The sequence below is a fragment of the Agelaius tricolor genome, unplaced genomic scaffold, assembly GCF_023055355.1.
Source record: "Agelaius tricolor isolate 1412-34295 unplaced genomic scaffold, bAgeTri1.0.p SCAF_15, whole genome shotgun sequence".
NCBI classification, from domain to species: domain Eukaryota; kingdom Metazoa; phylum Chordata; class Aves; order Passeriformes; family Icteridae; genus Agelaius; species Agelaius tricolor.
This window is the reverse complement of record NW_027269275.1, coordinates 8,541,020-8,553,399: the sequence shown is the minus strand read 5'-3', so window position 1 is coordinate 8,553,399 and position 12,380 is coordinate 8,541,020. Positions and strand designations below refer to the sequence as shown.

The window sequence follows — 12,380 nt, the reverse complement described above, 5'->3', positions numbered from 1 at the left end:
CCCAGAAATATTCTTGGGAAGAATTGTGCCTTGCTTTTCTCTGTGAAGAGAAATGTGGTGCCAGTGAACTGTGATGGGAACCATGGCAATGCCAAGTCTCACCCCAGCCTGCAGAGGAGCTGCTTGCATGGCTGAGCTCCAGAACTGGCAGGGCCTGACACTGCACAGGTACCCAGGAACTGGGAGCAGAGGGACAATGCAAGCAGGGAATCATTTCCCCACAGATCTGATCCAGGTGCAAGAGGTCTATCAGCATTTCTCAAGAGCCCTAAGCAGTGTTTTAGTGAAGCATCTCTCAGAGAAATGAAGAATGCTTGGACAATCCAGCTGTTCCTGAGGCTCTGGGGCTCTCTCAGGCAGTGCTCCCTGCCCTGGGGCTGTCCTGCACACACAGAGTGAGGACTTTTGTTCCCAGCCCCAAGCCCAACACACATCTGAAGTCTGTATGACACAGCAGTGTACACTGGGCTTCAGGACTCCTGCACAGATTCTGGATCCAAATATGGCTTGTTTACTTTCTTTGACTTCTTTCTAATTTTAGTTTGAAAAGGAACTTTCTGGTTCTTCCTCTGCACATCACTGCATGCACAGTAACTGAAGATCCAAGAGTACAAAAAAGCACAGAAAACCACAAATCACTGATCTAATCTATTTACTATAACATGAAGAGGTGCTCAGTGGTGCAGAAGCAATTCTCAGAAGGGATGAAGGAGGATGTCTCCTTTCACAAGATACAAACTTTCCTGGTACTAATGCTGATACATAAAGACCTTTTTACAGATAATTTTTTGACTGTGCAATTCTCACTAATGCCTTAAGAGAGCCTCAAGGAAAACATTCCACATCACCATGAACACAACAGCAGCACCTCAGCTTTCATTCAGGACTCCAATCCAACAGTTCTCACCAACAGCCACTAATCTTTCATTGTCCAGCCCACTGCTCCATGGCTAAATCCCATTCCTCTGCTGCAAACACTGCCTTAGTCAGATGCCTCCTGTTGTTCCAGCATGTCTCTCTGCTTTTGTTAAACTGCTATTTTTGTACATAACAAATTCAAAGACATAAATACTGGCAAGTCTAGGAAGCTTGACCCTGCATGATATTCTTGCAATTCAGACTGCAATTTCAGTGCTATTTGATAATCTGAGATGCAATCCATATTTCAAAGCAAAACTGAGTTTTAAACCAGCTGCTTTTGTTCTATACCACGATTTTACTGCCTAACAAGCACAAATGTATTTATTTCACCTAGCTCTGTATACAGCAGAAGAGACAAACTCCTCATAAACAAACCAGGGAATTTGAGGCCACCTGCCCCATTAAAAGAATCAGAAACTCTCTTCTACATCTGATCTAACGAGTAGATCCTGTTTTATGATCTGTAACAATAACAAACTCCAGACCTTTTCCAAAAATGTTAAACTAAATTCTGTCACTATCTAATTTTCTGTAAAAGCAGTGATGTCCAAAATGTAATTACAAACTCTAACTTTTTCTTTGAAGGAAAAAGCCATCTCCGTTTATCATCTTTAAACAGGTGCTGACTATGAGGAATCTATGCAGACACAAGTAATTAAGATTTCCACTAACAGTGACAAATTGTGTTCCTTACCTTCCCCAGACTAACAGCCATAAACCACAGTACAAGCTAAGTGGCATATTTATCTAAAACAAGACACTTAAATTCAGGTTTCCAGAAACAGAACTTCTCATTAGGACAGCAGCTTAATCATCTTACACTTTGAGACAAGTTGGCAAAATAAACTAAAAGGTCAAAAAGTGCCCTCAGCAGAGCTCCAAACTGCACTAGAGGAACCACCTGCTGCTCTGCTATTACATGTCTGCTTACACAAAAGCAGCATGGTATTGAGTTGTTTTAACATTTAAAAATTGTAATACTAAAAATAAACAACACATAACCCATCCCAAGTAACCAAAAATAAGTTCAAAAAACAACCAACCAAAAAAAGACTGTTTGTAAAATTTTCCAAGCAGAATCTGCAGCTACTCAAAGATCACAATGTTCTTCAGGAATCTGTCTTTGCAAGTTCCCAAAATAAAACTACATCTCACATGTAAATAATGGATTTGTAAGATAATGGACTCCTAAGAAAACATACTGACAATGAACTATTAAATGTAATTAAAGATTTAATGTTAATAGACATTTCATGGCACAAAGATTAGACTGCTGCCTTCTAATGAAAATGAGAGAATACAAAAGTCTAAAACTTCCTCAACATGTAGCAAATTCTCATCTCCTCACAGAACAGATTTAAATTAAACACTAGCAACACAAGTCTTAAACCAAAGATTTCTAGCCACACTTACTGACCAAGATAGAATTTTATTATCCTTTAATTGCCAACAGACTTGAAACCTTGTCCATCATGCTGATGCTCTTTTTTATATCTCTGTAGCAATTCAGCAAATCAATGTTATGTTAAAACTACTTTAAAATGTTAGGCTTCTACTTTTCTTTCCTTCTTTCTCACCTGACTTAGAAGCAGATGCTTCAGCACACAACAGGCAGACTCAGAATTCTTTTGGCCCCTTCCAAGTAAAAAAGAAGTGCATTTAGGTAAAGAAGGATGGGATGGTTCTGCTGACAACAGTTCACATTCAAAGGCAGCCATAACATCAAACTGCTCCCTAAAAGCAACATTCCACTGCCAAACTTAAACCTTATGCACCAAACTTTTAGGAAGTGTTTCTTTAGGAAGGGAACAATTTCCTGGGACCCTAATCCTGTTTGCAGTTACTTACATGCTTAAATTTAATGCTATGTGCATTTCTCCCCACAGCACCAGAAAAGTTCTCTTTCCACAAAATAATTACATTCCATCATTAGTGACCTACAATAACAATGTGTACTGGAAACACTTGAAGGTGAGGTGCTCATGCAGGAATATTTAAATAAATTAACATGGAAAAAATAACACTTTAAAAATTAATTTGTATTCAAGCCAAACTTCTCAGAACACTTATGTCTTTTTGACCTCCTGCAGAGAAGTCATTCCAAGCAATTTTCAGAAATTCCAGAAAAAGGTCCACATTGCAGAGCTGGAAGCTCTCTAGGGTCAGCAGAGCTCAGACCTGGGTACCTGCAGTCACTGATGCTCAGCAGATTTCATGTGTCAGTTCACACTGACCACTTTGGTCAAATTTGCATTTAATTTAAAACCAAGTGTTTCATCCACAAGGAGTGTAACAAACTGCTCTGTATTGCTGGGTTATGGAAATATTAAAGTATGTTTAAAGCCTTAGTTTCAACATAAACACAATCCTCATTTCATCACTTTTGCTTATGAAATATTACCTGTCCTAAATCTCCCTTTGGGTCTGAATTAGACAAATTGTTTTTTACCCTGGGTTTCAACTGCTGTATCATGACATGATGCCTTAGTGCACAGTTGCTGCATTGTATTCTCAAGGCAGTTGCACTAAAATAGGAAGGAGAGTTTCACATATTTTTGTGACTTCTAGAATTTCTTGTAGAGTCCAAAGACTCGAGGAGTGTCTCATAAATCTGAGCTAGTGTTTCAGTGAAAGATCAGCCAGCATGGCTGTGCACAGGGCTGACCCCCAGAGAGCTCTGAAAATGCTGAAAAGCTCCCTGGGCACACTCCACAACTGACACAAAGCAACATTCCTGCACTCACCAGCCTCTCCAGAAAGCTCAGGAGTTCCAGAGCAGGGAGGCACTCCAAGCTGCCCGTGCATTTCAGGGGGGCATTTCTGGAAGTGCTGAACCCAGGCTCAGTCTCCAGCTGTGCAGGGCAGTGCCCTCCCTTCCCGAGCCCACTGCCACACAGGGGCAACAAAGCCTTGAAAACAGCTGCTCTCCCTGGAGGCAGTAACCTGACTGAATCGATGGAATGGTGGAAAGGCTGTGATTCTACCACCTGGTGCCCTTAACTCTTACTACAACCCCAGGCAGAGGCACTCAGTTGAATAAACAGAACCGTGGCAGGATTTGCTATGCTCTGGATCAGGTAGAAATTCTGTTTTAGCAAGCAAGGCAAGCCTGCATGTGCCCTCTCCTAGTCACAGCTCAAGGCACACTAACTGCAGAGTGTCAGTCTCTCATCAGCAACACACAAATGCAGGAAGCAAAAATGACTGCCAGGAATTTTTATAGATTCCAGAGATTATTCTAAATTAAAAAAATTCCAGAGATTATTCTAAATGAAACTATTAAGGGATGAGAACTTGATTAACTAATCTTCCAGAGTCATTCATTATATGAAATAAAAATTCATCATCATGATGCACAACTGCACAAATGTCCACTAATCAACAGGAGGAAAAAAGGCCAAAGAAATCAATTTAGACTACAAGTCCCATTATTTGCATCAACTTGCAAGTATTTGGAGATATTTACAAGCTTTGTTTTGAAGACTTAGTTGATTCCAACCTACAGAATGAAAGGCTCCTACTCTCACACACTCCCAGGAAATGACACACTGGAAAAACACACCAGGGTGTAAGCACAGTGTCAGTACAAAATAAAACCCACTTTCCAGATTGCACTGTTCTGCACAGAGTTTCACTGCAGAGACACCTGTCCCTCAGACTCCTTTTATTAATACACCTTTTTCTTATGGACAGTTTTCACTTCAGAAATACAAGGCAACTCTTCACAGCTCATTTTTTTCTTAACTCCAAACTGGGTCAACCAAAAATGCCAGCATTTTGCTCCCTTCTGAAGCACTGGGGCTGCTATTTTCACTTAGCTTTGGTAAGTTGCAAGTCCAGAACTAATTTTAACAGTGTGTAATTTTAACAGTGTAAATACCTCAGTTGCAAGCACAGTGCTAATTTTAACATGGTAAATAACTCTCTCACTGGATTGAGATGTCTAGTACAGTTCCTTTTTATTACCTGCCTTAATAATAAAGTGTTTCTTCTTACAGTACCATGAGTTGTGCTCTGAACCTACCTCTTGTCTATTTTAGCAGAATGCTTGAAGAGCAGAACATCTCTTTTTATTCAGCAGCTGCATTAGACCTCTGAACCCCATTTTAGACACAGCTACCTACTTTGCAAATATGACTTGTCAAAGTTACCATGCAGAAGGTGCAGTAGCCAGGACACCTGGTACTGCCTGGTGCTGCTGAGCTGGGCCAGCAGAGCCAAAGGCTCAGCACTCCCAACCACAGAAGCATCAACAAGTCAGTGTTTGACTTCAGAGTCCATCAGAGCACAGAAGGGACAGGACACACACACAATAGAAAAGGAAAGCATTGGTAAATGTCTTAAAAGCTCTGCCTTTTAATGGAGATGAGATGATTTAAACTGCAGGATTGCTCCTGGATTCAGTCACTGCTGCTGTGAGAGCTCACTGCCTTTAAGCCAAACGTTCAGAGAAAACCAAGCTGAACCTGCTTAAGCAAACACTGCCAAATTCAATGTTCTTATATTACAGTTTTCACAGACATTACAGTTATCCCAGAACACTCAACTCACTTCATCCTTCCCCCTCCTATTTCCAGACTAGAAAGAGACCTGCCTTTACTGGTGAAGCAGTTACCTGGGTATTTTTGCTGTTTGAGAGTTTTGTGTTTAGTTTTCTTTCAGTGTGTTTGATGACTGGAAATGATAAAACACTGTCTGTACATATGGGAGACAAGAGCAGACTAATTGAGGCTGAGAAGTTACCAAAGCTTTGAGAGACTTTGAACAAGCATGGTCTTAAAAGGCACATAAAAAGAATTCTAATTTCAGAGCCCTTCAAGCAGACAATTTTTTTAGTGTACAACAAAATAACCAGATTGAGTTCTGAGCTAGTAGGAACTACAGCCATGCTTAGAGAAGATGTGAAAGATTTGCATTAAAAAACCTAGGAAGACATACACAAATCATAACTGCATCTCTAGGACATAAAACAGATGCACTGAACTTGTCAATTACCAACTCAGCAGGCTGAAACTACTCAAATTATGTCCTAAGTCATAATTCAGCACTAAAACTGCACATAATAATATTGTCACACTATCTGCCAGGCTTTTGAAAACAAGAGTCCTTAAAGCAGAATAAAACAGGAGGAAAAGTTGCTACATTAGCTTCCTAGTGACTACATTAGAAGCTCCCTTTTTAACAAAACATGCCAAAGATACACACCTTCTCCTTCCCCCAGCTCAGCACGATCTGGCTTTGCTTCCTTGTGCTGCCCTTCTGCCACCTTCACAGCCACTGCTCTGCAAATGGCTCCCAGCTTCCGATCCAGGGCCCGCACTCCCGCCTCCCTCGTGTACCTGGGGAGACAAGACTGGGCTGGGCTCTGCAGGACAGAGCTCTCTGCAGTGGAAACACACTTCTCACTGACCACACACACAGAAATGGCATGGCAAATGGACCAACACCTTGGGCTGCTCTGGCACTTAGGAAAAAAAGAATTTGTTTTTATCAAAATAATTGTGGTTGCTGATAAAATTGCAGACTAATTACTGAGTGGGAAGACATGACTAACAGCTGGTGCCAAACCTTCATAAAATGCTAAGCAATGTCCAATAGCACTGAGCTCTTCTCCTGGAAGAATAAAAATTAAAAGGAAAAATTATTTTAAAACTTGAAATATATAGCTCAGTGGAAGTTGAGGAACTGGCCATAAAAGAATATTTTGTTTTAGTCTATGAACTAAAAAGAAGCACCAGGCAGTAACACTACACAAAACAGCCAAAATACTGGTCATAAAATACTTCAATTCATTGAATCAGTACACTTTTTCATTGGAAATGAGCTGGTTTCAAGTTCCAAAGATGTTTTGATCAATACATTTGCTGTCATGTCTAACAAAAACCCCAGTTCTAATGAATAGAAGCTATTTAAAAATCCTGTACTTTAATTTTTTAAGCCTAATTCAAGATCTAAACAAATGTACCCATCAAATCACAAGGGAAAAAAACGAAGCCTAATTTCCATTTTTTGTATGAAAATTATAGAAATATAACTTGGTTCTTTAAACTACATGTTGTCTGCTGCCAGGGCCATGGCTGCAGACAGTGCAGCCACACCAGCCTCAGGTATTCCTGTTTATTCAGGGCCTTGGCAATTGTGTCAGCACAACTGACTGTGAGCCTCACCTGGAGAGCAGGAGCAAAGGATTCTCTACAGAAAGGATGTTCTCTAGAGAAGGTAAGAGCTAGGGAAAGAGCAATTCCATAAGCTACCAACTGTTGAACTGCTGAAGCTATTAAGGACAATACATATTAAGATATATTTGATGTATTTGATGTATAAGATGTATTACCACTTCATAAACTGATTTATAAAAGAAGGTATTTACACTGAAAGCAATGAACAGATTTACCTGGTAATTATGCCCAGAGTGGTTACTTGGGGAATCTGTATTTGCTGTGGAGTCAGACCATGTAGTTCAAGCTGTTTAGGAATCAAGTGTCTATGTGCAATTTCAATTTTTTCTTCTTGTGTGTATCCTTCAAAAGAAAAAAAAAAAAAGGCATTTATGTATTTATTAATGATGTTTTTGCTTACATACTACAATATAATCAAATTTCTTATCTTTTACAATTCTACCTGACTGAATTTAGGAAAAAGCCTCCCCCAGCTATAATTTACAAGGCTGTTGGTATGATCCTTTGTGGCTATTCAAAACTTCACACAAACAAGAAGAGAATTTTAGTGTTTCAAAGACCCCTTTCTCCATTGGAATCTTAAAAAGATGCATCAGCCAAGTGACCATTAGAATACAAACGAATCAGTGAAGGAAAATATCATTACAGAATGTACCCATGTATCACCATAGACCTGGAACTGCATTTTCCTGAGTGCCAAACACTTTTAAACCATTTTCTTGAGTGCTAATCCAATGGTAAATACTATCCTTGTGACAGAGGCCACAGGAGAGGCATCCTGCCTTGTCCCTTCTGATGACCCCAGCCATGCACTCCAGACTCCTGGCAGGCCTTCCTTAAGGAGCTGCCTTTCATTTCAGCAGGAACACCCCAACCTTGTTTAAAGACCTGCAGCAGCCATGTCATGAAGGCACTGCAGTGTTACCTGGCACCTGGATAACCTCCATTCTGTCCAGCAGGGCAGGTGGGATTGTGGCTGTAGTGTTGGCTGTAGCTATGAAAAGCACTTGGGACAGGTCAAAGGCTACATTTAGGTAGTGATCAGTGAAACTGTGATTTTGTTCTGGATCCAGGACCTTAACAAGAGTGAACACAAAAAAGTCACACAATTGTTCATTCAGAAGTAAATAAAATATGCACATTTTTATTATATTCCATTTGGATCTGTCCCATCTGACTTTACAGTAATGAAATACATTATGGCTATCAATAAATCCTGGCCTTGCCTGGATTACTCTGTGACTACATGTCACATCACATGTACAGTTCAAAAAGCCACTTCCCCTGACTTGTTGCTGCCCTTTTCTAGAGCTGCTGCAGCATTTCTCCAGCCATCAAGCACTTCCCTAAGCTGCATCTCCATGACCTTTCACACATGGCAGAGTGGTCCTTCAAGGACTCACAGCAACCCTGGAAAAGCAGTCCATGTGGTCCCATGGAACAAGGAGAATTCTCCCAAGTGATCCCTGACTCCAACCCTCACCTGCTGCTGGCAGCTCTTCTTACTATAAGCTTACTTCTTACTCCTACACCAGCCTGTGAGATCTCTTTTGTGAGACCAAGGGGAAAACACAATCCCAGCCTTAGCTGCTGTCACAAAATCAGCTGCCCCACTCTTTCTGCTTTGTCCAGGTTTATTACTAAAGGAGGAGTACAAGTTCTTATTGCCCACGACATCCCAGGCAAGCTCTGACCCTTGGCAAGCCCCGGCCTTCCCAACACAATTGTTTTTCTTTTTGTTCCAAAACAACACAGACAAAACTGAACAAGCACTGCAGCACAAAAACACAGTCTGACCAACCTCAAAAATCTACTGAGCAAGTAGAACTAGGGCTTCAATAACTGTGTTGTCTTCCTATTGTTTTTAGTACAACTTAGGTGTGCTAATACAACACTTGCCTAGGTTTAAGATTAGGTGCTAAGTATTCACTACAAACACGGAGCATGAGGGTACTGAGATGCTGTCTTGTAGATTTGTTAACAGTGCCAAAAATGGCAAGGTCATTGTACACATCCATGTACCCCTGGCTCCTGTATCACCTGAGAAGCACCTTTGCTTCACATCCCCTTGAAGTGCAGCCACACTCTTCCTTGCCACGTGATGAATGATCAATGCTACACCCACACAAAAAATTCTCATGTCACAAATAATGGGGCCCATGCATCTCCTGAGAAACAGCACTCCACTGTCAAAATAACTTATCTGCCTACACCCAAATGAATGCACACAACCTGAATTATAGCCAAGAACAGTGTTGATAATTAAAAAACAACAACTGAATTTGGGGACTTCTTTGATGGTTATAAAGAAACAATTCTGAATTTTCATTACTCTTCAATTCTCCTCAGGCTTTGAAAAGTGAAAAATCTTTTCAAAAAATTAATGATGAGAACAAACTTAAAAAATTATTCTATTACAGAATGCCAGAATCACAGCTGACTTTCCTAAAAATCAGAATACATTTGGATTTTATTTTGAAGAGCTGCAAAGATGTAAGAGGAGTTACACTTTCCCCTTAATAGTGAAATCTTAAAACATACTGAAGCATATGCTCCAATTCTGAACCTAGAGCTGGAACTCAGTGAATGCCATTGTGCACTGGCTCTAAGCTATTCAAAAGCTTTTCTTACCCTCTTCAGCAAGAAGCTGCTGTCATTTACTCCCTTCTTTACAAACAAGGCAAAAGGCCTTGAAAAATCCTGACAAGCCAAGTCCACCGATACATCATTCAGAGCTGTGCCTTACCTCAGCCAGCCCCCCAGCCCAGCCCTAAACCACAGGGAGACAACAACAGGCAGGGGATGCAGCACAGCAGCTACAAACTGGCTTCAAAACAAGCAGGTCTATACCAAATATTAGCTTCCCACTCAAAGTCTACTCTAGCAAATTTTTCTAAACTGTTTTAAATAGCCAATCCTAATTCAACTTCTTTTTTTAAATACTAATATCTCCACACAATTCTAGTCTATCAGCTGAAGTGTTTGCAATTCCAAAGCTGCTGAAAAACAATGTATTCTAAAAGACCAAATTGGCATTTAGACACATTTATTTACATGCATGTTTCTCTCTCCTTCTAGTCTGCAACTAGAAATCCTTATGAACCCTACTAAGTGCCAAGCTGGTGAGTACAATGTTATTTATGAAGATATACAAAATATTGATGCTGAACTCACATGTAAAAAATACTATCCAATAAAGATAAAGAAAACTGTAATTCAAACCAACTTGGATTATATCTAAAAATGTGAATTATCTGAGATTTTTTTACAAGGGCTGGAGATCCTCTGGACTCATAATTCCTTGTCACGGTAACTGTTTTTTAGAATAAGATACAAAGCAATGTCCTGCCTCTGTATTTCAAACAGACTTTCCAAAGCAAATAGAACTGTTCTTCAGTTAGGTATCTGTGCTGAAGTTCAAGCTCAAAAGTCTTCCAAGATACTCAACTAATACAGAAATATGAAGTACAAAAAGAACATTCAGTGCACAAAATATCTTGGCTAATTTATGACAGATAGCTCACATGCATACAAAGGCTTCTCTGTAACAGCTTTTTATTACCACAAAATCCAGAATAAATTCCATGAACATTTAATTGCCTGGCTATGCTCCTGGTCTAATTTCCCTGCATACAAATAGTCACTATCAGGCACTTGGATCCATTTCTGTTTTCTTCTGGTTTTAACAGAGGTCATCTAAATTTAGACTAAAATATTCCTTTGTTAATGAACAGTAACTGGAAATAGGAAGACATTCTGTCTTGCTGAAGCAACAGCTCTGCAGAAGCATTAGAACTAAACACATATCCAGCAATTAGAAAGCACCAAGCTTTGCTCCCAAGCTCACAGGGATGGCAATTTTCTTCCTGAATATGCCCTGTTGTGGACAGCAAGAATTTAACACACCTACACATTAAGGAATAAAGGATGTGCCTTTCATACTTAATGGTGGCACTTAGCACACAAGCAGCAGCGTGAACAGCAGATGCAGCAGTTAGGTGACCACTGCCTACTGTTTGCTCTCCAGCATAACCCCCACCTCTGCTCCCTCCAGATGGACCTTCCAAGCACAGAAACCACGAGAAGCAGATGAAAATGAGGCTATAATGTCCAGCCATGAGACATCTGTCCATTAGAAGAGGTAAAGCACCTGCTTTGGGATGTTTAGCCAGCAGCAGAGAGATAGAAAGATCTCACAGGGGAGCAGCCCAGCCATGGTTAATAGAGCAATTACTTCTCCAGATGCAACTAATGGGCAATTAGCAGGGCTTACATAAACCCTGCAGCCCAGGCAGGCAGTGGGAAGTGAATCTTATGAGGCTTAGCTGGAAAAATCTATGACAGGAGCAGAGCTGAATATCCCTGAGAATGTGGTTTTAAAAGATGGAAAACAGGAACATCTCGAAGCAGCAACAAAGTACCAGAATTCCAACACAACCAATAAACAGGTATTAATTAAATTTGTTTACCTTCACAAATGACACAATAGAAAACCACAATTGTTCTCCACTGAAGGGCAGGGAATGAAAAAAAAATTATAAAACCCAGTAAAGGTTGAATAAAATTACCAATATTAATCTACAGATCTAGATTCACGACTGGAACACTCTTCCCAAGGAATTCCAAATCATTGTGTCTGCATAGCAAACAACAGCCAGCTAAATAGAAAAAATTGATTTTCAGGTATTTTTATCCATTCATTGACTAGAATTAGGACAGCTTAGTTCAAGTACCTAAAAGACAAATGACAGGAGAGGTATCAGCAAACTTAGAAACAGAGAGCATTACACTTTCAGCAAAGTGTAAATAAAATCCTTCAGAGGAATAGCACAAGGAATAATGTATTTCTTACACTTCTCTGCTTGTTTTCTTTGCACTTTGAGGCCCTTCATGCACCCTAAAAAAGTGTACTACACTCTTGGTAAATGCACAGGTAAAGGACCATAACTGTCATTTTTAAAAGCTAAAGAAGTGAAGCCACGCTCTTTGCTAGCACATTTAAATTACTACTAGTTCATGTTAACATGCAAAGATCAAAACAGAGCTCTCAAACCACAGCCTGTTCATACACTGATTTTCAAAGAACTCGTTGGCCTTGTCAAAACAGTAATTTTCCACTATCTAGCAGGAAGAAAATAATGACGTTTGTAGGAAGTCAATTGACACTTCATTTGCAGAATGTCATACAGCATCCAGATGAGCTCATGACACCTTCATTTAAGTAGCATTTTTCATATTTAAATCACTGCATTAAGCACTGTCAGTCAAGAGAGTCATTAG

General features: G+C 40.0%; 1 protein-coding gene across 1 annotated transcript in view; it reads right to left on the bottom strand.

Annotated features, from left to right (window-relative positions):
• Positions 1–12,380, bottom strand: part of LONP2 (lon peptidase 2, peroxisomal) — a 37,326-nt gene that overhangs the window by 11,220 nt on the left and 13,726 nt on the right. The window contains exons 9-11 of the mRNA XM_071440343.1: positions 8,026–8,176; positions 7,316–7,442; positions 6,127–6,260 (exon numbers count right to left, since the gene is read on the bottom strand). Of these exons, the coding sequence (XP_071296444.1) occupies positions 6,127–6,260; positions 7,316–7,442; positions 8,026–8,176 (412 nt within the window). The remainder of the gene's footprint in view (positions 1–6,126; positions 6,261–7,315; positions 7,443–8,025; positions 8,177–12,380) is intronic.